Here is a 22,267-nt window from a genome sequence, read left to right as displayed (position 1 = left end):
ACTCCCAAGTGATGAATGCAAGTTTATCAACTTTGAATCCACCAAGGAATAGTCAGATACTCACGTATATTGATGATATTCTTATCGCATCAAAAACAAAGGAAGACTGTGAGGCCGACACATTGGCAACTTTAAAAATAGCAGAACGAAATACTTGGATCCACTTAACTCATTGCAAAAAGATTCTAAAGTATGACTAAATTAACTGTTTCTATCGGCAATTTCAGTGTAGGAATTACATTGTAGAACTCATCGTATAAAGATAAAGCATAAAAAAAAAAAATAATAAAATAAAATAATAAATAAAAGGGCTTGTTGGAAGGATTCTCGAGGTGCCTACCGTCTTGCAAGGTAAAGTCCGACTACAAAGGGGGCTGCACTTCTAGTGTGTAGTCGTCTCAAACCCGGTGAAGATTGTCCACAGCCTTGCAAGACTTTAGAGGCAACCAGGGAATACCTGAAGACATGGCTCAGGTTAAAACAAAAACAGGAGTAGCAGTAATATTGACGACGGCACTTGGACTAATTATCACGGGAATCAGCTTATTGCTACATGAACAGTTACAAATACAACCACCTGGCAAACGAGACTCTGAGTTAAACATAAAGCAAAACATCACCGACCCTGCCTGTGGTCAACACCGGCATGTCAGCCTACTCAGAGTGTGCATTCCACAAAATAAAACAACGGTAATCACCCTAACAGTTGCTCAATTACGTCACATGGGAGTGTATGCTACACCAGACAAGAGCCCTTGGTATATGATTAACGATAGAGAAGGGAGTTGGGAAACATTAGTGGCAGATCCTCAAGGTTATGACTGGTCATCATATACTACAACCAAGTATGCTAAATATCAAAGGCCACTTCTGTCACTTGTAGAAAAGAACAATGGCAAGACTTTGATCTTAACCGTAGATCTGAGTTCAGGACAACTTTTCAGCCCAATTCCGTCTAAAGATCCTTCGTGTGTGGGGCTAGGCTGCTCCTGCTGGGAGTTTTTGTTATGCCAATGGAAAACAGGATACGACACATGTTACCCGATTCAATTATGTCAAACTTATACGGCTAAGCTAAAGAAGCCAGAACTTACTAAAGCAACAATTAGAGCAGGAGTTAAAGTAACAATGCTTCAAACTAATGATGACTGGTTCCAAGTTATTACTGGTGTGTCAGGCCAAAACAACAACTGGTTACTCATGGCGGAACAAGCTGCAAACACCACCGACCAGGACTGTGTGGTTTGCATGGGACCAAGACCACTACTACAAATAGTTCCTTCTGTTTTGAATAAAAGTTGTCTCTTACAGGTCATGGCCAAGACCAATCCTACAGGAAGTTGTGCCATGTTTGATAAAACATTCCCTCTTACAGGTCCAGAGAAGAAGAAACCACTGTTTTCTAATAAAGTTGCAAGGGGAAATTTCACGTGTATCAACAGGATTGGAACTGGTACAATATTGGGTTCATTAAGTGCTTCTCAGTGTTTTGAAACTGAAATTGTGGATGAATATTTTACACCCTTATCACGGAGTGACATATGGTGGTGGTGTGGTGAAAATGCCATATATGATAGATTACCTTTCAATACCACAGGATATTGTGCTTCAGTCACCTTAATCTTACCTGTACAGATATTCCAAATTACAGCAACAGAATTATTAAATGCATTCGATACCATACTCCCACATTTATGGACTAGGACAAAAAGAGGCTTGGGATGGAGTGATAATGATCCAACTTATATTGATGCTATAGGTATTCTGCGAGGTGTTCCTGATGATTACAAACTAGTTAATCAGATAGCAGCTGGGTGGGAATCTATTGTACCTTGGATAACGATAAATAAAAATGTAGACAGGATCAACTACATCCACTACAATGTGCAGACGCTAGGAAATTATACTCAAGATGGTTTTCAAGCAATTCATGAGCAATTGTCAGCGACATCTTTGATGGCCTTCCAGAACCGCATTGCCCTTGACATGTTGCTGGCGGAGAAAGGACATGTCTGCGCCCTTTTTGGTGAGAAGTGTTGCACGTTCATTCCGAACAATACAGCAGCAAATGGCAGCCTCACCAGGGCCTTGGATGGACTTCAGTCCCTAAACAAGAAGATGAAGGAGCATTCAGGTGTTGATACCTCTATGTGGTCTGGGTTTGCTGATTTCTTCAGTAAGTGGAAGCCACTTTTAATGACAATTGCATTGGCAGGGACAGTTTTTGTCAGCATTCTGGCAGTGTGTGGATGTATTTGTGTCCCCATTATTCGCAGGATTTGCACCCAGATGATATCTTCTGCTATTTCACCTATTCAGTTACACGTTCAGGAGCTTTACACACTCATTCCACAACATGACGACGACGAGGACAGTGTTAACATTAATAAAGATAGTGTTGACTATGACAATGAAACATCTTTTAACATTCCTGATCTTTTTCCAGATCTAGGTGATTATGAGTGACACCCTTTTTCCTCTAGGTGTAACTTTTCTCATGTGTTATGATTTTATGATCGAAAATCCTTGTGAAGTGATCAATAAATGATGTTCTACGATGAGTAAATTGGATAAACAGGAGGGAAATGTTGGAATAAAGCTGTATATATCATTTAATTACATTATATTGCCTTATATTATCCAAGTTACTATTGCACACACATAAATCACACATATTATCCAAGTTACTATTGCACACATAGATCACACACTTGTATGATTCATCATACAGACACACAATAGCGGGATGTCTCCTTGAGGCACCCAGTACCAGGATGTCTCTTTGAACCATTCATTTCTGTTATCTGAAGATATGCTTTAATGTTGAAACCAGTCTCAACCAATTTGTATTGCCCCCCTCCCTTTAGAAGGTTGAGACTTATGTAATAGGGCATACCTAATTTTTAATAAAAGGATGGAGAGCAGGGACTGTTTCAGAGTGGGTCGGATGAATGTTACTGAACAGTCTCTGAACACTCTCCTTGCAAGCTTATATCTCACGTCTTTGTGTCTTCTTTCACAGTTGGTGATGATGTTTTGGGTTTAACCCTAACAGGGGCTTGCTTGGGAGGCGGGGTGGTGGGCTCTGGGTCATGGGGGGGCCTCGACCAAGGGTTGGGGGGTGGGACTGGCCGGTGGCTCACGGGCGGCCCCTGCTATTTGCCGGTGTCTGGTTGGCCTCTTCTGTCTCCGGTCTGGTGGCGGTCTTCCTGCCTCCGTCGTGTCCTACTCGGCGGGTCCGTGGGTGGTTGGGAGATGTGGTGGAGACGGGTCGGCGCTGTGGCGGAGGGTGGGAATGGGGGTGCATTCACTTTTTGCGGCTGTTGGGGTGTCATTTACCTGGTGGGCTCTGCTGCCTGGTGTGTGTGTCTCTGTCCCGCCCTGGCACTCTTGGCTCACGTGCCCGGGGGGCGGGGTTGGGCTCTTCCCCATGCGGGTCCCGGTTCTCCTGCGGTCTCTGTGGTGTCACTCCCTGGGCTGCCACGGTGACGGATGTGTTGCCGGGGCGCGGCCCCTGCTGTTCTGGTGGTTGTAGGAGCTGCCTCGGGGCGTGTGGTTTGTCTGTGGCTCCTGGTGGTCCGGGGGTGGCGTAGCTGGCACAATCTCTGGTGGGGCCCTCCGGGGGGAGCTGGCAGGCCGGACTGGCTGCCACGATGGGCTGGGTGGGGCTCGTGGTTGGTCCTGTGGCCCAGGGCTTGCTCCGGGCGGCTGGGTTGCCCGGCTCGGTGGGTCGGTAGTGCGGGGTGAGCGTGTGTGGGGCCCCGGTCCTCCCTGCTGCACTGCACCACCTCACATACAAGTAGGACTTTGGGGGGTGGCCTGCAACTAGTTGTGCCAGGGGCGAAGGGTTTCCTTGCCGATGCCCTTTTGTCCTCGGCATTCCTCTGGCTGGGTCACCCTTCAATTTTAACCGCACCTTAGACACTCAGTTCTGGGGGGAATCTGGGCAGGCATGGGACCCACCATTGCTCAGCTTCCCTCCACACACACACATACACATAGGTCAGCCATATGGGGCAGGCCTATTTTTAATTGCACAATCTACACAATACCATCATCACACACACAGGTGTAGCGGGCTGGACCGGAGAGCCTTCTGCCTACCCCTGCGATTGGCCCGCTGGCTGCTGGGGCTTGGCGGCTCGCTCGGGGTGCCCTGGGCTGCAGGATAATGTGGTCTGGTCTGCCTGGCCTTCCCGGGGGTCCCGCTGGAACCAGCTGACGCCGGGGCTTGCCCTAGGGTCATGGTTGGCGCTACCTCCCTGGGTCTATAGTGGGTCGCGGACACCAACGTGCCTTTGGGGGGGCGTTCGCCGGCCTCCAGGCGGTGGGGTTTGCGCTGCTGTTGGCCTGAAGTCTACGGTGGTGGCTTGGGGTTGTTGCGCTGTGGTGGCTGCTGCGGGGACCGGGCTGTGTGTTGGGAGGGGGCCTGATCTTGCTCATGGGGCCTGGGGCCTGGGTGGCGTGTGAGGATGGGGAGCATGCTCCTCGGAGTGGGGCCTGCTGGGGGGGTGGTGCTCTTCCGGGCGTTTGGGTGTCTGCTGCCACTGGTCCCATGCTCTGCTGCATCGCTGTCCCTGTCTTTACCCATCCCCAGTCTTGCCTTAGGGCTCGTCGGGGATGGTTCTCCGGTACGTGGGTGGAGCGCTGCTGGTTCTGGGGGCGGGGGGGTGTGTGCCCTCCCGGTGGATGGTGGGGTCCGTCGGTGGCCTTGCGCTGGTCTTAACTCCTCGGCTCTGGTGCTTGGCCTCCCCATGACTTGGAGCTATGGCTCTCCCTCACGGGGGTGAGCTGCCCGGCGGGTGTCGGCCGGCGCGGTGGAGCGCCTCACCACTCGCCTGCTCGCCCCCTCCGCTTGCTCATGTGCGGGCCTTCTCCCCTCGCCCGCTCCTTTGTCTGCCACATTGCTGTAGCCCTGATGCCGTGGTCGAGGGGAGTCTGGGGGTGCTATGCCTTGGAGGTCCGTACCTCCCCGGGCTCGGGGCCTGGTTGTGGGTCCCCCGCCCTGTGATGCCCCGGACGCCCCACCCGGGGACGTCCACAGTGTGTGCTTGCGTGTGTGTGTATTGAGTGGATGGGGTGTGCGCGTGTGTCTGAGATTATTTTATGTATTTATTGTTTTAAATACTTAGATAAATAATGATTAGTTTTATTATAATTATATATATATATATATATATATATATATATATATGTGGGTGTGTGTATGTGGCCATGTAGATATACGAGGGGGGGGGGCTGTGCGGGGGTCTGGCGCAGGGCGTTCCATCTATACCGCCCGGTCCTCCATGGGGCAGTGTGCCCGGGCCTCTCCTGTCCTGGCCGGGGCGGTCCTATGTCGGTGGTCAGGCCTGGGGTTACCTGGGGCGGGCCGGGTTCTGCTTCCTGGGGGTGTGTGGGGGGCGGGGGGCGGTGCCTCCGGCCGTGGACGGGCTCCCTTCCGGCTGGCGGGGGCGCCTCTGTGCCCACGGGTGTGTGGCCTTCGATGCCCTTCTGCCCTAGTGGGGTATGGTCTCCCGCTGGTCTCAGGGGTGCGGCTCTCCTCCGGCCTGCTGGCGCCCTGTTGCCGGTTGGGATTGCTCCTCTATGGCCTCTTGCTGGTCTCGGGGAGTTGCTTCGGAGGCGGGTCTTGGGGAGTCGGCCCTGGCTTTGCCCACACCCACGGGGCCGGAGGATCTCTGGCGGTGGGGGCTTGACCTGGCTGCGCGGGGCGGGGTTTGCTGGGTGGTAGAAGGCAGTCTCTCTCCTTTTGTCATTCTCAGTGACAATTACACATTCACACACTCGCATTCACATACACAACACACCTCCATATGGACACTCACAGCACATGGGTGCTTCTCTATACAATCTACCATCTTATCCCTGATGTTTATATGCTATTGGTATGCTATTATTACAGTAATAATGATGTCAAGCAGTGACATTTTAATTACTGTAACCGTATGGCTGTAATTGTGTTTACTATCATGGGTCATGTCTTCATTGTTACTATTGCTACTGGTAAGTTGGACTGTTTCATTTCACTGATATCATCTCCAGTGTGACCCTTAGCCATCATTGACATTTAACTGTTCTGTTTGTCACTGTTGTTGTTATGGGAATTCTTGTTGCTGCTGTTTTTGTCTCTCCCTCTACTGCCCCCCCCCACCCCACCTTTCTCTTCTTCTTTTCTGTTCTTCTTCTTGCTCCGGTCCAGTCGCTCCAAATGGCATAACAAAAACATCAAATAACGGCAAATAAAATTTCATGATACAGGGAAGTTGTAGCCAACACCTTTCCTGACACAGAGCAAATCTGTCTAGCATGTAAGGGCATTTAGATCAACAATACTATCTGCCCCAATGGCTGGACGGGACAAAAAAAAAAACAAAAACAAAAACAAAACAACGAACCTTTAAATACCTGCAGCGATTCTCTCCATGCGTCCCTCACCACTACCGGTGTGTAGTCCCTTCCGGACGATGTATACGTCACTGATTGGCGGCGCGCCGTCACGTGACTTGGTGACACACCATCACGTGACCTAATGACGTTGCACCCAAAAAATATTGTACGCATGGTAAATTTAAATAATATTCATATAACTTCACATTACTGCCGAGGCTGCACCGATCCGTCTGTCGACCTCACGCTCCCACTTTCCCTCACTCGTGAACAAGACCCCGAGATACTTAAACTCCTCCACCTGGGGCAGGACCTCATTCCCAACCCGGAGGGAGCACTCCACCCTTTTCCGACTGAGAACCATGGCCTCTGATTTGGAGGTACTGAGTCTCATCCCAGAAGCTTCACACTCAGATGCAAACCGTCCCAGTAAACGCTGAAGGTCGCAGCCCGAAGAAGCCATAAGAACCACATCATCTGCAAATAGCAGAGATGAGATTCTAAGGCCCCCGAACTGGACTCCCTCAACACCTTGGCTGCGCCTAGAAATTCTGTCCATGAAAATTGTGAACAGAATCGGCGAAAGTCCATACTACTTATATTTATATATAAATACATAGAGAACTTCTTAGCATATCATCATATTGATTGGGTTGATCCAATTTTGATTAAATGTACAGACAACTGATTCATACAAATGTTCATACCTTAAAATATTAACTATAATACATGTTTACATGGTTCACCCAAATACAAGACAATAGACAGCTTAAATGAAGTTTTCAATATGTTATAATAATTTTTCATCACTCTATACAATACAAAGGGCCAAGCATAATAGGTCCCCTTTAACACTGCATGAAGTTAAGAACAAATAAATTCAAGGCTAACTGGTTAGGTGACTATTGAGGTGTTATTTCATGTCAACAGGTCTCCAATGATGTTTAAATAACATATTTAGAAAGTCATAAACATGTTTTTCTATGGTCTATCCATTTATTAACATTATCATAGAAATTAATTTATTGTTGGTCTGGAACCAATTCTACGTTATAAATGAGGGACAACTGTACACAAGCAATTGTGTGCTATACACATCCACAAGGTGGCATTGTTACATCATAGCATTGTGATTACTCATTTATTTCTTAATGTGTCACTAAGTCAATGTGTGTGTGTGTTTAATTGTGGACCAACCTCAAGGTTAATGTGTCCATTTGGAAGCCTGCTAGCACAGCTTTCATCCAGGAAGAAGATGTCTTTCATGGGAAGACAGAAGAAAGGAATGACAATCTTCTCCTGTCTTTATATTCCAGGACTTTTTCAGCGTAGAAAATCCAGTGAATTCCTTTTCATATTGGATGAGTGTTGACTGGCGTTTCATAAAACGGTGGGGCATCTCCTGTATGTCTCGCAATGAGTACTAGTGACAAAAAGGAAGGGAAGAAATATATCATATGAATAGAAAGTGACTTTTTCAGTGCCCTTAGCTGACCAAAAGAAGCATCTGCACCATGTAGTGGACCAAATGAGACGTGTTAGTGCCATCTAGTGGACAGAAATTGTGTGATAATGACTTTGCCAACAGTGGAGAGGCATGTCAGTACCTTCTCAAAATAAAAAGTATCAGTGCAGTCTAATGGGCCGAACAGAGATAAATGTGCCATCGAGTGGATTGAATCCAGCATGGCAGCTGTCATGTAGTGTATGCCAAATGACAGCAGTTAGTGCCATCTAGTGGATAGAAAGAGGTATGTTAGTACCATCTATTGGGCACAAAAAAATCAATGTTTGCAATCGAAGATTAGCATGAAGGTGAAATGTTTAATTGGTGAAGATGTGTTTAAAAATGTTTGCACACAAAAGTGTCAACATGTCAGCAATATTATGCGTGTGTGTGTGTTTATAATCCACCTACCTGATAGCAGATGATCTCCAGAGCTGCTGCTCCAAGCACAGGTGACAAACTGGTGTCATTAGCTCGTACGGCTGCAAGAAGTGGCGTGAACTCAACAGGAAGTTGAAGATGTCTGACCTCTGATGATGTGAAGGACACAGAACAGGATGCTGAAGACAAGTGAGATTGCAAGTGCATAAAAAAAACAAAACAATGACTGCTTGGAACTCACATCAGGGAAGAAATCCAAGTGATGGATCATTTCCTCAAGGGATTTCTTCGTAACTGGAATGATCACCTGCAAAAAAAACCCCACAATAAACACACACGCTAATTCAACACACATGAAATCTCAGCTCATAATCAAGAAAATTACTACTAATAATAAGAATTTCAAAGTTTTAGGGGTTTTATTTCTTACAGTATACAAACGTTCCATTAGCCGTTACACAGCCGTTCGTTCGATGCACTTTCCACCTGAGCGACGTTAAGTACACTTAACGACAAATATGTAAAACTGTATCGGAAGTTAAAACTGCGTTATTTAACAGAACAATTTTTCAAATCACACCGACCTTTCGAGTGATATAGCTGAATTAAGTTCGGTGAACCGTCAGAAATTAAAACGGTCTATTTTTTTTTACTTCTGTCACTCACGAGCCACACAAAAGTGATTTCAGCAGGTTATCCGTTGCTAGCAAGCAACCCGCCACTTGACTTCCAGAGGCCCTGTAAACCTGACCAATCATAGCGCAGAAGTGGGACCACGTTGTACCAAGCGGACCAATCGCAGCAGGGCAAGGGGATCAGGACAAGTAAATGTCCACATTGATCAAATATTAGCAATGACATTCATAGCATTGCATGACAACTGCTACATTTTGTTTTAACACTTCTTAAAACCACCTTCTTTTTTAGTTCTTCGTGATTTTAAATCAATTCATAATTTATCATTAAAATTGTGCCGCCTGTAGTTTTAATGAATTATTTAATGTAGAAATATTTGTAAAAGAAATTCCTATTAATATATGGGTTATTTCTCCTCTATAATGCTATTAGATAATGTTAAAGTTTAAACATGTACACAAACAACCATTTGATTGATAGATAACTAGATAATAATTCAAATAATTATAGTCATCATTTTTTATTTTTTATTTTTTTACAGGGTATAGAAATGGATGGATGGATGGATGGATGGATGGCAGCAACTGAACAGTTTACGTCCTCTGCTGCGATTGGTCCCCTTGATCCCACGTGAGACTTTTCACCTGGCCCTGATTGGTCAGGTTTATCGGGCCTCCAGAGATCAAGTTTACTGTGCTTGAAATATCAGGAGGGTAAACACCCAAGGGATCTGACAGCATCACGAACAACCTGCTTGAAGATTGATTTGTTTTGTCTGGATTTTTTGTGAAAAAATACATCGACAGGATACTTTCTAACGTCGTTGAACTGCATCATTGCGATGGTAAGTGCGATTTTCTAATTGTCTAATTGCATAAAGTTCCAGTTGTAACACAGTTTTGTGTATTTATTGTGAAAAAATAAAGATAAAATAACGTCATTCGGATGGAAAGTACATCGAACGAAGAATTAATAAATAATTTTCATCTAACGGCTAACGGAACGTTGAGCTGCATCATTGGACAGGTACGCTGGAAAAAATAAAACGCACGGCTTAAAAGAAATACATCGTAAAACAATTTGCTGATATTAGATGTTCTGCTTTGTTGGTTAGTTTTGTTAATTTTTACAGGCTGGTAACGTGTGATTTGTGTGTAGTAATGTGTTAATTATAATATGAAATATAACGACTAACTTGCACTTGTTTACTTACACGTTGACTTCGAGAATGAAAATAATATTTTGTTGTTTATTGTCTTGTTTGCAGGTGAACATGTTCAATTACAGGCAAATGGCAAACAATTTGGTTTCAGCATCTCTTGAGGCGCTGATCCAACACATGGATTACTACCCTGATGTGAGTTCCATCTTTCTGTCAATGCACTTGCCAGCCTCACTTGTCCTCACCATCCCCTTCTGTGTCCTTCACATCATTAGAAGCCGTACGCCTTCAACTTCCTGTTGACTTCACGTCTCTTCCTGCAGCCCTATGATCTAATGACACGAGTTTGCCACTTGTGTTTGGAGCAGGGCTCTGGAGATGACCTGCTAGATCAGGTCTGTATAGATTACAACTGACAACAAGTTGTAATAACTGACAAGGTATTTATGCTTACATTTGATGTTTCTTCAGATACGTCTCTACGAAGAGGCGAAGAAGCTGGTGCAGCTGATGACTGAGTGGACTGAGGCCTTTCCACACGACTTCAGCGATGAGCGGATGATGCGTTCTCTCAGAGATATAACACATCATGTAGCTGGCGTGGACGAGGTTAGTGTCACATTTCCTCCGTACATCAAACACTAGATCAGTGTTTCTCCACCTTTCCTGAGCCATGTTTTTTTTGTGGGGGGTGGGGGGGAATCTTGCGGCACATCACTAACCGAAAATGTTACAAAATGTCGCCACGACCTCTCACGTGCATCACTAGTCTATTGTAGGAACGATGCAATCAGCTTCGTGTTCCCACACGGACGAATATTACATTGCTCGGGCAGTCGTTACACCACGGACACTAGACAATTACATAATATTTGCAGAAAATTATTAATAAATGTTAATTAAAAAAAGTGATAATTCCTCACTAGTGCACCACGGCACAGTGGTTGAAAATTACCACACTAGATGACACTAACTATATTATATACTATATTATAGAGCTGTAAATCCCCATTCAATTCCATTGGACTGCACTGATGCTACTTTTTGTTCTGTCCACTAGAGGGCGCTAAACTCATTTTGTTCACTAGATGGTGCATATGCGTCTTTTGGTCAGCTAATGGCACTGACACACAGTTCACTCGTCATCACTTTCTATTCATATGATATATTTTTCCCTTTCTTTTTGTCACTAGTACTCACTACGAGACATACAGCAGGCGACTGACCGTCTTATGAAACGCAAGTCAACATTCGCTGTGCTAAACTCCATGCTAGCCGAGCATCCTGCCTCACCGGAACCGGAGGAAAGAAGCGGCATACTGAGCATGTGCGATGACCCCATCATCTTCGCCCAGCAGCTCACACACATTGAAATAGTAAGCACTTACTTGGGACTCCATAGTATGATATTGTACACTAACCACACCTTTAGTCATATAGTAAATATGTGGTTGTGGTGTACAAATTTTTGGTGTAAAGATTTTTCTTCATCAGCATTTAACTTTTATTGCTGATTCTTTTTCTTCCAGGACAGGATGAGTTTGATCGGGCCGGAGGAGTTCACCCAATCATTTACAGTGAAGAACCCTCAGGTAGATGTGCAGTGACAGTTATTATGTCTGTGTGTGTCTGGACTTAAAACATTACATGACCAATTTTCCCTACTTACTGACTTACAGGTGTTTGTGTGTTGGTCTTTTTTGTCTCTCATGTGCATGTTTTCAGTGTCAGGGCAGCAACCTTGAGGCTTATGTGAGGTGGTTCAACAGACTGAGCTCCCTTGTGGCTACTGAGATCTGTATGGTATGTTCACTGGTGTTTGCATTTAGTCAGCTTGTAAAGATTTCATGGCGCTCCATACGGGTTGTTTAGGAGTCTGTGACTTATTCGTGTTCTGGCATTGCAGCCGACCAAGAAGAAACACAGAGATGGAGTGGTCAAGTTCTTCATCGATGTGGCTCAGCAGTGTTTGGATATTGGAAACTTCAACTCCCTAATGGCCATCATTGGTGAGTATTTTTTTACCATGAACTCTGCTGCCTTTTGTTCCAGCTTTTGAGTTTTTCTTTTTTCTTTTTCTAGACCTGATAGTGAAGTATTGTTGTCTTACAAAAAAAGCACAGATGGACTCTTTTTGTGTGTGTCACTAAATCTGTGATTCTACCTTTCAGCGGGGATGAACATGAACTGTATTTCCAAGCTGAAAAAGACCTGGAATAAAGACAACACTCACAGGTTTAAAACCTTAGAGGTGAGGAAAATCACATGACCAAATACTAAATACCATCATGGAGGACACAGTACACTATCATTGCCTTATTCTTGGTTGTCTCAGAACCTGATGGACCTATCCTATAAGTTCAAGAACTATCGCACTGCGCTCCATGACGCCACTGAGATGTCCAACACTGCTGACAGCACCCAGGAGAAGATTGTCATTCCTTTCTTCTGTCTTCTCATGAAGGACATCTTCTTCCTGGATGAAAGCTGTGCTAGCAGGCTTCCTAATGGACACATCAACCTTGAGGTTGGTACACAATTAAACACACACCTCAGTTTTCATCATTAATCTGTACTTTAACCAAATAAACCACACAAATGTAATAAATAAAATATGGATGAGTATAGTGTATGTAAGTGTAGGTAGCTATGATTAGATTTGACTCAAATGTGTTTTCTTTTTTTTCAGAAACTGGAGGATATTACAAAGCCGATCAGCCAGTTTCTGCTCTGGCGTCAGGCCATATGCCCATTCCACAGAGATGAGACAATCCTTCAGTTTCTCATCACCATGCCGATCATCACCGAAGACGGTAAATCAACCCGCTGTTATATCTTGTCTTGTTTTATACTTTATCATGTACATTATATGGATAAAAATGACTGCATGTGGATTAGGGATGAATGTATTATTTTTTTATGAGACAATTAGTTAAAGTTATGTGTGGTGTTTTGTTTCTGCAGAGCTCCATCTGATCTCTGAAGGCATCGTGCAGGACAGCCGTCCATCTTTTTGGGGGTTCCTCACACAAAAATTTAAAAAAAAGAAAAAACAATAAACCATTCAAAACCATTCTTATATTCCTTTCTTTCTCTGAAGATCCTCTGTCCCATCAGTCCAGCATCATTCAGGATGCTCACTCACTTTTGTTCTGCTCAGCCATTGGGGCAGATAATTTTATTCATCTAAATGCTTTGGGGATGAGACTCTGAGGCCATGGTTTCAGTCCAAAAGGTCTTACTCAAACCAAAACGGATGCTAACCAAATAGATTTTTTCTCATAAGAAATCATTCATTCATTCATTCATTTTCTACCGCTTATCCTCACCAGGGTGCTGGAGCCTATCCCAGCTGTCTTCGGGCGAGAGGCGGGGTACACCCTGGACTGGTCACCAACCAATCACAGGGCACATATAGACAAACAACCATTCACACTCACATTCATACCTATGGACAATTTGGAGTGGCCAATTAACCTAGCATGTTTTTGGAATGTGGGAGGAAACCGGAGTACCTGGAGAAAACCCACGCATGCACGGGGAGAACATGCAAACTCCACACAGAGATGGCCGAGGGTGGAATTGAACTCGGGTCTCCTAGCTGTGAGGTGCTAACCATTTGTCCGCCGTGCAACATTATTAGAACCCTCTAAATATTAAATAACACCCATATAATCACCTTTACATTTGTATTATCCAATATAGTAGCCATATAAACATGATAACAAACATGTTAGCAGTTCCTCATTAATTTTTTTTTTTTATTTATCGTACTCAACATGAAATTCCACTCTAAATACGCTCTGCAATATGACTCTTGAATATATGTCCATTGGGGGGCATGACAGAAAATAACATAGTAGCATTGATTTAGGGCAAGAATACATACAATTTGCTTAAACAGACATTTTGTATTTACTAATAGGTCGTATTCAACCATAAAACAGCGATCATTTAGTCATTATTTTTTGAAAAATCGTGATTACAGAGAGGGAGCGCTATTCCAACCACAATATAATAAAAGATGACTATTATTGTTTGTATTTCGTGATGCTCTTTACCTCACCTGCTTCCCCTGACCTCACATCAACGGGATAGAAAGAATGAGAAAAAACTAGAAGAGAGATTCTACTAAAAGTCATTCTACTAATGTTCCTAATGGAGCTGTGCTAACAGTCGCATGGTTGCAAAAATGGAAGTCCATTTGTGGCTCTACCCGTTCTCATTAGGTAGTTCCTCCCATAGTTCACAGACTTCAAGTCAAGACAACGCCCCATAAAAGTAATACTTACAGTAGTCAAGACAAGGCCTCATAAAGTCATACTTAGTCGTTAGTTTAGTCCATATTCATGTCTTCATGTCCAACGATATTAAGTCTACTCCAACGTAACGCCAACCATGAAATTAATCTCATCATTCCATTCATAGCCATACATCTCCTGGATCATGTGAACACCTGGGAGAGTGAAACCTTATTATGCCATTATTGAATGGACCGAGCCATGATATCAGTGCAGTAGGAGTATAATATAGAATCCATCCATCCATCTTGTAGAAGATAAGTATTTTCTATTCGTATTTTATTTTAAAAGCTTTCAATTTAGTTATTGTAGACCTGCTCAGTAACAACACTGATGTCTGTGTCAGTACTCTGGTTCCTCTGCTGTGATCTTGTTTATCGGGAGTTCACCTGCATTAGGTATTGGTATTGCATCAGATATTGCAGTAACCTAAACAGAGAGAGAGAAAGAGAGAGAGAGAAGTGAGGGGCGAGGGGTAGGCCGCACAGCAGGGACCAACACAAATCAATATCGATATTGTCGGGAGTCAGAAAAAATATCGATATAACCGGACTGTCGATATATCCGATCCTGCGCCGAACTGCGTTAAAAGTGGGCAATAATGCACTTGAGCAGCTTAAATCAATCTTTGCTCAACCCGCCCCACATAGCTGGCCAAACACATGCCTGCAACACAGGAACCAACTGCGTTCGTGGTTTCTCTCGTGTGTATAGAATCTATACACACGAGAGAAACCACGAACGCCAGCATGTACATATGAAAAACAGTGATTATTGCAAGCGATAAAAAGATATCTGAATACAACACAATTAAATACATGGAATAGGTGTGTATGCTATGTCAGTTGGTTCTTCTGTTGCAGGCATGTGTTTGGCCAGCTATGTGGGGCGGGTTGAGCATGACCTGTGAACCAGGAAGTGCGGGAATCGGTGTGTGTGCTGCGCTCTGGTGGTGGAAGTGTGAAAAATAAAGTTGACTGGAAGCAGCCGTTCGCCGTGTTCTTTTTTCGTATTGAAATCCTTAAGCAAAGATTGATTTAAGCTGCTTTTGTATCGATATAAGCAGACCAAATTGGCTGGCGGGAGATGAAAAGGGCATCGTAGTAACCGGATTATCATAATAACCGGGTATCGTACTAACGGAACTAATTATATCATAAAAGACTAGAAATTTGCCGGGAAATGAAAATAGTATCGTAATAAGCAGTACTTCGATATAACCGATATCGATATAACGAGACTTTACTCTACCACAAACAGGTTTTGATCTGTCACAGAAACATCTGACTGCAGATATCAGACACCACTAATACACCCGGCAGAATTTCCAACAAAGTAAGTACATTTAATTCATATAATAGTGATACATACATATGGAGTTTATTATTCTTCCTACTATGGTAACCTTCCACAGCCCAAAACATGCATTTTAAGGAATGAATGTCAGTATGTGTGGTAGTTTTTAACTGTCGGACCACAGAGAACAAATACTTGCAAATAAGACTCAAGAACTCAAGATGTAGAGTCTTCATTACTTAAAAAAATTTAGATAAATTTAGAGTGATGCATGGTGTCTTGAAAAAAATAAAGTACTAAAAACGAGTACAACCATGAATGGTAAAAATACAACAACAAAAAGCTTTGCAGAGGGCCATGGAAAGAACTGGATAAATCACTAACGGTGATGCAAGGAGTTTGAAGGCAACAAACAAAACAAGGCAGGAGTGGCATGAGGACAAAATAATGATAGTGGAACCTCAGTTAACATTCCCCCCGGTTAATACATTTGAACAACAATAAAAAAACATGTTTTTATAGTTTTGCAATTATAGTTTTATATGAGGGCTGCACGGCGCAGGAGTGGTTAGCGCACAGACCTTGCAGCTAGGAAACCTGAGTTTGATATCACCCTCGGGCATCTGTATGTGGAGTTTGCATGCATGTTCTCCCCGTGCATGCGTGGGTTTTCTCCGGCTACTCCGGTTTCCTCCCACATTCCAAAAACATGCTAGGTTAATTGGCCACTCCAAATTGTCCATAGGTATGAATGTGAGTGTGAATGGTTGTTTGACTATTTGTGCCCTGTGATTGGCTGGCGACCAGTCCAGGGTGTACAGCTGGGATAGGCTCCAGCACCCCCGCGACCCTGGTGAGGATAAGCGGTAGAAAATGAATTAATGAATGAATGATTTGTTATGAGAAAAATCTATTTGGTTAGCATTTGTTTTGGTTAGAGTAAGACCTTTTGGAACAAATTAATGATGCTAACCAAGGTTCCACTGTAATTTTAATAGGAATAATAATAATAAGGCGGCAAGGCAAAACACGATGTTTTAAGTATAAATAATCTATCGTTCATTGCCGCTACTTGGTTCCTGTGCCAACTGGGATCAATGAATATCTGCAAAGTAGATATCTTTATTTATAAAGTGAATATTTTCATAGGGAAAAAACAGTTAAATAACATTTACCATCATTAGAGGACCTTACAAATGAAATACACTAGGAAAGTAGAGTAAAGCACAGTAGAAAATTTAGAGTTATTAGGCCGTTTAAGTACATAGTAGTCATGCTCATGTGTGTTACTATAAACGTCTTCCTGACGGGGCCTCATCGAGAAACAGACAGGAAGTGACTCAGAGTTGAGTTGAGTGGGCAAAGTTATTTTTCTTATTATTTATTAGGGATGATTGTGCCTGTTGGGAGATCATTCAAACCTGCAATAAGAGCCTGTTGTAATGGTAATGGTAATGAAAATGGTAATGGTAATGATTTTATTTCATTTGAACATCAGTCTTAGTAGGAAAGCCCAGACTTCCCGGTCCCCGGCCACCTCCTCCAGCTCCACCGGGAGGACACCAAGGCGTTCCCAGGCCAGCTGTGAGAGATAATCCCTCCAACGTGTCCTAGGTCTGCCCCGGGGTCTTTTCCCGGCTGGGCATGCCTGGAACACCTCACCAGGGAGGCGTCCGGGAGGCATCCGGACTAGATGCCCGAGCCACCTCAACTGACTCCTCTCGATGTGAAGGAGAAGCGGCTCTACTCTGAGCCCCTTCCGGATGGCTGAGCTCCTCACCCTATCTCTTAGGGTGAGTCCAGCTACCCTACGGAGGAAACTCATTTCAGCCGCCTGTATTCGCGATCTCATTCTTTCGGTCTTGACCCAAAGCTCATGACCATAGGTGAGGGTGGGAACTGAAGGATTTCATTTATGTTTGTCTCCTATTCTTTGTGTCTCATATATGTTTGTCTCCTGTTTTTTGTGTCTCACTCATATAACTATGCACTACATGTAATCAAGTAGAACCAAGCAGCCTTGGGCAAATCACAGGACACATAATCGCTTTCAGGCACATACAGTTCCGGAGCTCTCCTACACATCCACAATTTTGACTAACAACAGATAACGGGGGAGCATGACGTCGGCAGCCATGGCCTGTCGATAACGGCTGGCTCCACTGCTCCACCCCGCCCGCCTTGAGTTGGTGAGAAGACATTCGCCGAGGAAAGGAGGGGGGCCACCTGTGATACGCCAGAGATCTACCGACATTTCTTAGCATAATAAAAGCCGGGCAGGGACAGTTAGCTGTACTCATTTGTTCTGACCTGTAAGTAAAGCCTACGTCTCTGCAGGTGTTAGGGGAAGACTTATGAGCCTGGAGCTCCGTGTAATCTGACTGGTCTGAGAGTAAACCATATAACTGACAAGTTTGTTGTCATCTCTTGCCTCCAACACGACACCCACAGGAATCACTGACCTAAGAACAGGTGGTCAAATTCCAACAATTGGCGCCCAACGTGGTTGGAGGGGGAGTTGTGTTGTGTGGTTTGGTCTTACTTTAGGCTGCAGTTCGATGCTCTGGGCTTCCACTACAGGCGCGCCTCTACAGATAATAAGGTAAGCAGAAACCTGTTTATTCAAATTCTGCTATTGGTCAATAACAAATTTGGTGGAAACCTGGTAGCATTGTGTCTGTAATTATTGTCTTGGGGGAATATTATTACGCTAGCAGGTGTGTTGACATAGTGTGTGTTTTGTGACATTATTGTGAAGTTTTGAGAAAACCGGTGTGTGTTCCAGTATACTGTGTGGTCCGGGACCACTAAGGGTCGGCGTACCCAACTGGGTGGAGGGCCGTAAATGTAACGCTCCATTCGGGTCCTGTGTAGGGCAGTACACCAGCAGGCGGTGAGGGGAACGCTTCACATGGATGCTTAAATAGACAGGGTCTATTTGATAACTTTCATTATTGCTCAAAATCCTTGCAACTATCAGTTTTGTATTTGTTTTTTTGTTTTAATTGTTGTGGGAATAGAAGGGAAGGTTAGGAGTGGGAAATGTGTGGGGGTCTCCCGAGGGTGTCAGAAAGTGAGTTGTTTGGTTTCGTGGAAGGTCAGGTTATGAGTGGCTTGGTAAGTCAGGATAAGAATAAAGATAGACAGATGGTACGTGGGAAGTGTGTGATGGACAGAGTTGGGATAATATTGTGAAGGTTCAGAGTAAGTTAAGACAGGAGGAGGAAAAGATTATGAAATAAATAAGACAGGTGGAGGAGAAAATTGAGCAGGCGTCATTCTGGCAGAAGTCAGAACTTAAGAAGACGCTGAAAAAATTCCAGGCGAATGATTCATTCGATGGGGATGGCAAGCTTGGCTTTGGCCGCCCCGTACATGACGCGGGAAAATCAGTAGAAGGCGAGAAGGGCCCTAGTGGTCACGCCATCGGCACCCCCGCCCAATTCAAACCCTCCCAGTGGAGTCTATCCTACTCTAAGATTCCAGGGAGAAGTCGACATTAATGGGGAGGAGTTAAATAGACACGTTCCGACCCTACAACAAGCAAGGCGCCATCCCCAACAGACATGGGCGACCCCGTGCCACAGGTTGGCGACCCGTCAGTGGAGACTGGCGGTGCGACTTCCTGCACGGGTGCGGCGCAAAACATGTCCCTTATAGATTCGGCCAGACACAGTAAAAGCATATTTAAGATTTTAAAACAAATTGACATGTCTAATGTGTTGCCAGAAGGCAGTACCAGGCGCCGATACACTGCTGAGACAGATTACGGCAGGCGCCAGCCGGCGACACCTCCGGCGGAACGGGATACCCAATCGGAAGATGACATATCCCTAACGCCGTCTTCACCAGCCCCTGTGAGACGAGACAACACAGGGGCTCGATCTAAAACAGTTATGCCTTTAAAAGTTGACGTGGCGGGCCAGCACACGGAATACACACCTTTTACCATAACAGACATTGACGGCATGTGTCGTAAGTTGCCTCCACTAGCCCGTGGAGCAGACCCATGGATCAGCGAGGTATTGCGCCTCACAGCTGGCCTCAGTTTGGCCTGGGGAGACGTCCGCTGTCTGTGACTACACTGTTTCAGGCAGTGCTAGCTGGAAGGCCCTCGTCAGTGGCTAATAAATTAAAAGATGTTCCTAATCTGTCAGTCGAAACAGAAAAATCATACAAAGCAATCTTGTTACACCACATGCGCAGGCACCGTGAGGAGGAGGACGAAAAACCTAAAACACAAAAGGATTCAGCAGCACAACTATTGAAATTATAATCGGCTAAAGAACGAGAGTTCACCTCAGATAAAAAGAGAAAAACATAATGTGGCAGGGGCGTGGTGGCATATCTAACCGAGGTGGGAGAAGGGGTGGACCGTCTCAGGGCTACACTGGCTGTTTCGTGTGCGGAGCTCTTGACCACTGGGCACGAGATTGCCTCACCTGCACTGGACAGTGGCCACCATCAGGACCACCGCAGTCGCAACCACAACAACAGCAGCAGCAACCATGGGCTCATCAACCACCAGGCATGCAGTCACAAGGAGGCTCACGTGGGCGGGGCCGCCCATTCCACCGACCTCAGCAACATCAAGCGGCTTCTCAACCTCCCCTGCTGGCCAATACTACCAAGACCAGGACGGCGGTGCCAACTGGTTTGAACTTGCTTGGTCGTGACATATTGACTGCTTCTAATGCTACTATTTTGTGCACAGACTCTGGTTTAACCCTGACGTTGCCAGATGGCACGACAGTGGACTGCAACAACCAAAGTACAGGAGGACAATACCTGCTCAAAGAACTGCCGGCAACCACAACAGCCAACATTTATTGGTGCCTTCTGACTCGGACTTCGTCACCGAGCAGTGTGGTGTCAGTCTATGAGACGTGGAAACCATAGATCCTGTCCAAGGCCACGTATATGCCTCCCACCACCCCGTTACATTGCACATTGTTTTACGACACACAACAGGATATGACATATCAGGAAGGTATGGAGTAGTGGTTAAATTCTTCTCGTCTTTTCGCAGGTCCTGAGGGGGTGGCAACCAGCGTCTATTTTGTTAAGTTGGAACAGGTCTCGTACAAAGGCACCCCTGATTCGGCGCCACACATCTCTTTGGCTGTGGCCCCAGGACATGAACAACGGTCCTTGGGTCCCATGGTGAAACGGTTGTTAGCAGCTAAAGACTGGACGCCGCTCCCTGAGGTACCGCAGGTACAACACTCTCCCTCGGAGTCGGCGTATCGTGTGGTGTGCCAATGCACAGACGTGTCCGTTGTTCTACATCGCTTGATTGACAGGTACGAGCTAAAAACACTGACAGATCACGAACTCTCCGGACCCATGTTGGACACCATCCCGGAGGGGGTGTGGTCCAACGGTCCATTTGACGTAGGTTTATGTGAGTTGAAAGTATTTTGCTTTCACCTATCATGGCCAACGGTTCCAGTACACCCGCATGCCCCAAGGTTTCAAGAACAACCCTGGTTTGTTCAATCATCATTTGCGCCAGGTGTTGTCAGTTTTGCAGCTTCCAGATGGATGGACGATCTCCTCCTCGCCACTGACTCTGCTGATTGTTGTTTGCAGGCCACAGAAGCCGTGCTGCTGTGCCTGTACGAATTGGGTTTCAAAGTCTCACGCAAAAAGCTACAATGCTGGAGGAAAACTGTCGCCTTTCTGGGTCGTGTTCTCTCAGCTGCTGGCTACGCCATGTCGGACGCCCATCGTGCGTCAGGCATCCCAAGCCTTCCATGGTGGGTGAAATGCTGTCCTTTTTGCCACTGTGTGGTTACAGTCCAGGGCTCGACAATAACGATGTACCGATCTTGCCCGGGGCAAGTTAAAACAAAATTCGGGCAAGTAAATCCAATCAGTGATATTCCCGTCGGGCAAGTGCACTTTGGCATAGTTTTTTTAAGCGCTTCTTGTTGGGTGTTGGTAAAACACGGACTGCGTAATTCCGGTGGTAATTTGCAAACCAACCCTTACAAATCTTGTGCGGTCCACAGTCCGCGTTTTACCCACACCCGTTGTTCGTGATCAACCAATCAGCGATCGTTTGACTACGACAACATCCATCATGGCGTCCCTGCCGACATCGTCTAATTCTGAAGGAAAACCGCAAAAACTGATGAAACAGTGCCTCCTAAAGAAGTATTTTTGTAGCGGCAGCAAATCAAATGATGGCACAGGTGAGTGAATCACATTGCTGTGACAATTTGAAGTGGTCACAATGAAACACCACCGATTAGATCCAATACCAAGTGCTGATTTTGCACAAGCTACAAAATCTAGCGCTTCCATTTCTCTGTGGATTTTTCTCACCTTTGCTTCACAAATTATTATTTGACCATTGAGCATTTTTTCTGGATTAAAAACAGAAGAAAAAACACTTTACTAGTACACAAATGTGTCTATTCATGTTATAATGCTATAATGTTTCATTGTGGTGCACAACTTATAAATATCACTGCTTACTATAACTATGATGTGTAAAGTAGTATGGCATGCCATGTTAACATACATCTCCACTATTTTTCAAACATTCCTCCAAATACAATGCGTCAGTACTATTATCTGATGAATTATCAG

At 45.0% G+C, this 22,267-nt stretch overlaps 1 protein-coding gene across 1 annotated transcript; it reads left to right on the top strand.

Moving 5' to 3' along the window:
- The first annotated feature begins 10,202 nt into the window (after window positions 1–10,202).
- On the top strand, window positions 10,203–21,488 carry LOC131128721 (ras-GEF domain-containing family member 1B-B-like). Its single transcript, XM_078794354.1, has 18 exons — window positions 10,203–10,268; window positions 10,349–10,468; window positions 10,545–10,682; window positions 11,267–11,449; window positions 11,603–11,665; window positions 11,799–11,876; window positions 11,980–12,082; window positions 12,245–12,324; window positions 12,409–12,600; window positions 12,763–12,886; window positions 13,038–13,092; window positions 18,218–18,272; window positions 20,082–20,314; window positions 20,385–20,539; window positions 20,700–21,064; window positions 21,123–21,185; window positions 21,263–21,429; window positions 21,476–21,488. Exons 1-18 carry the CDS (start codon window positions 10,203–10,205, stop codon window positions 21,486–21,488), a joined length of 2,253 nt encoding a protein of 750 aa, XP_078650480.1.
- The last annotated feature ends 779 nt before the right edge of the window (window positions 21,489–22,267 follow it).

This window comes from Doryrhamphus excisus, linkage group LG10 (genome assembly GCF_037039965.1).
Source record: "Doryrhamphus excisus strain RoL-2023G ecotype Guam linkage group LG10, RoL_Dexc_Guam_v1.1, whole genome shotgun sequence".
NCBI lineage: Eukaryota > Metazoa > Chordata > Actinopteri > Syngnathiformes > Syngnathidae > Doryrhamphus > Doryrhamphus excisus.
Note: the sequence above shows the minus strand (reverse complement) of the source record. Positions and strands in the feature narration are given on the sequence as shown.

Bases quoted from the DNA above. Each gene is read 5' to 3' on its own strand.
- LOC131128721 (XM_078794354.1), top strand. From the start codon at position 10,203: ATGGCAAACAATTTGGTTTCAGCATCTCTTGAGGCGCTGATCCAACAC. The intron at 13,093-18,217 runs GTTCCTCACACA...GTCTTACTTTAG, and splicing joins AGCCGTCCATCTTTTTGGGG to GCTGCAGTTCGATGCTCTGG. The intron at 20,315-20,384 runs GTGCCAACTGGT...TTTTGTGCACAG, and splicing joins CTACCAAGACCAGGACGGCG to ACTCTGGTTTAACCCTGACG.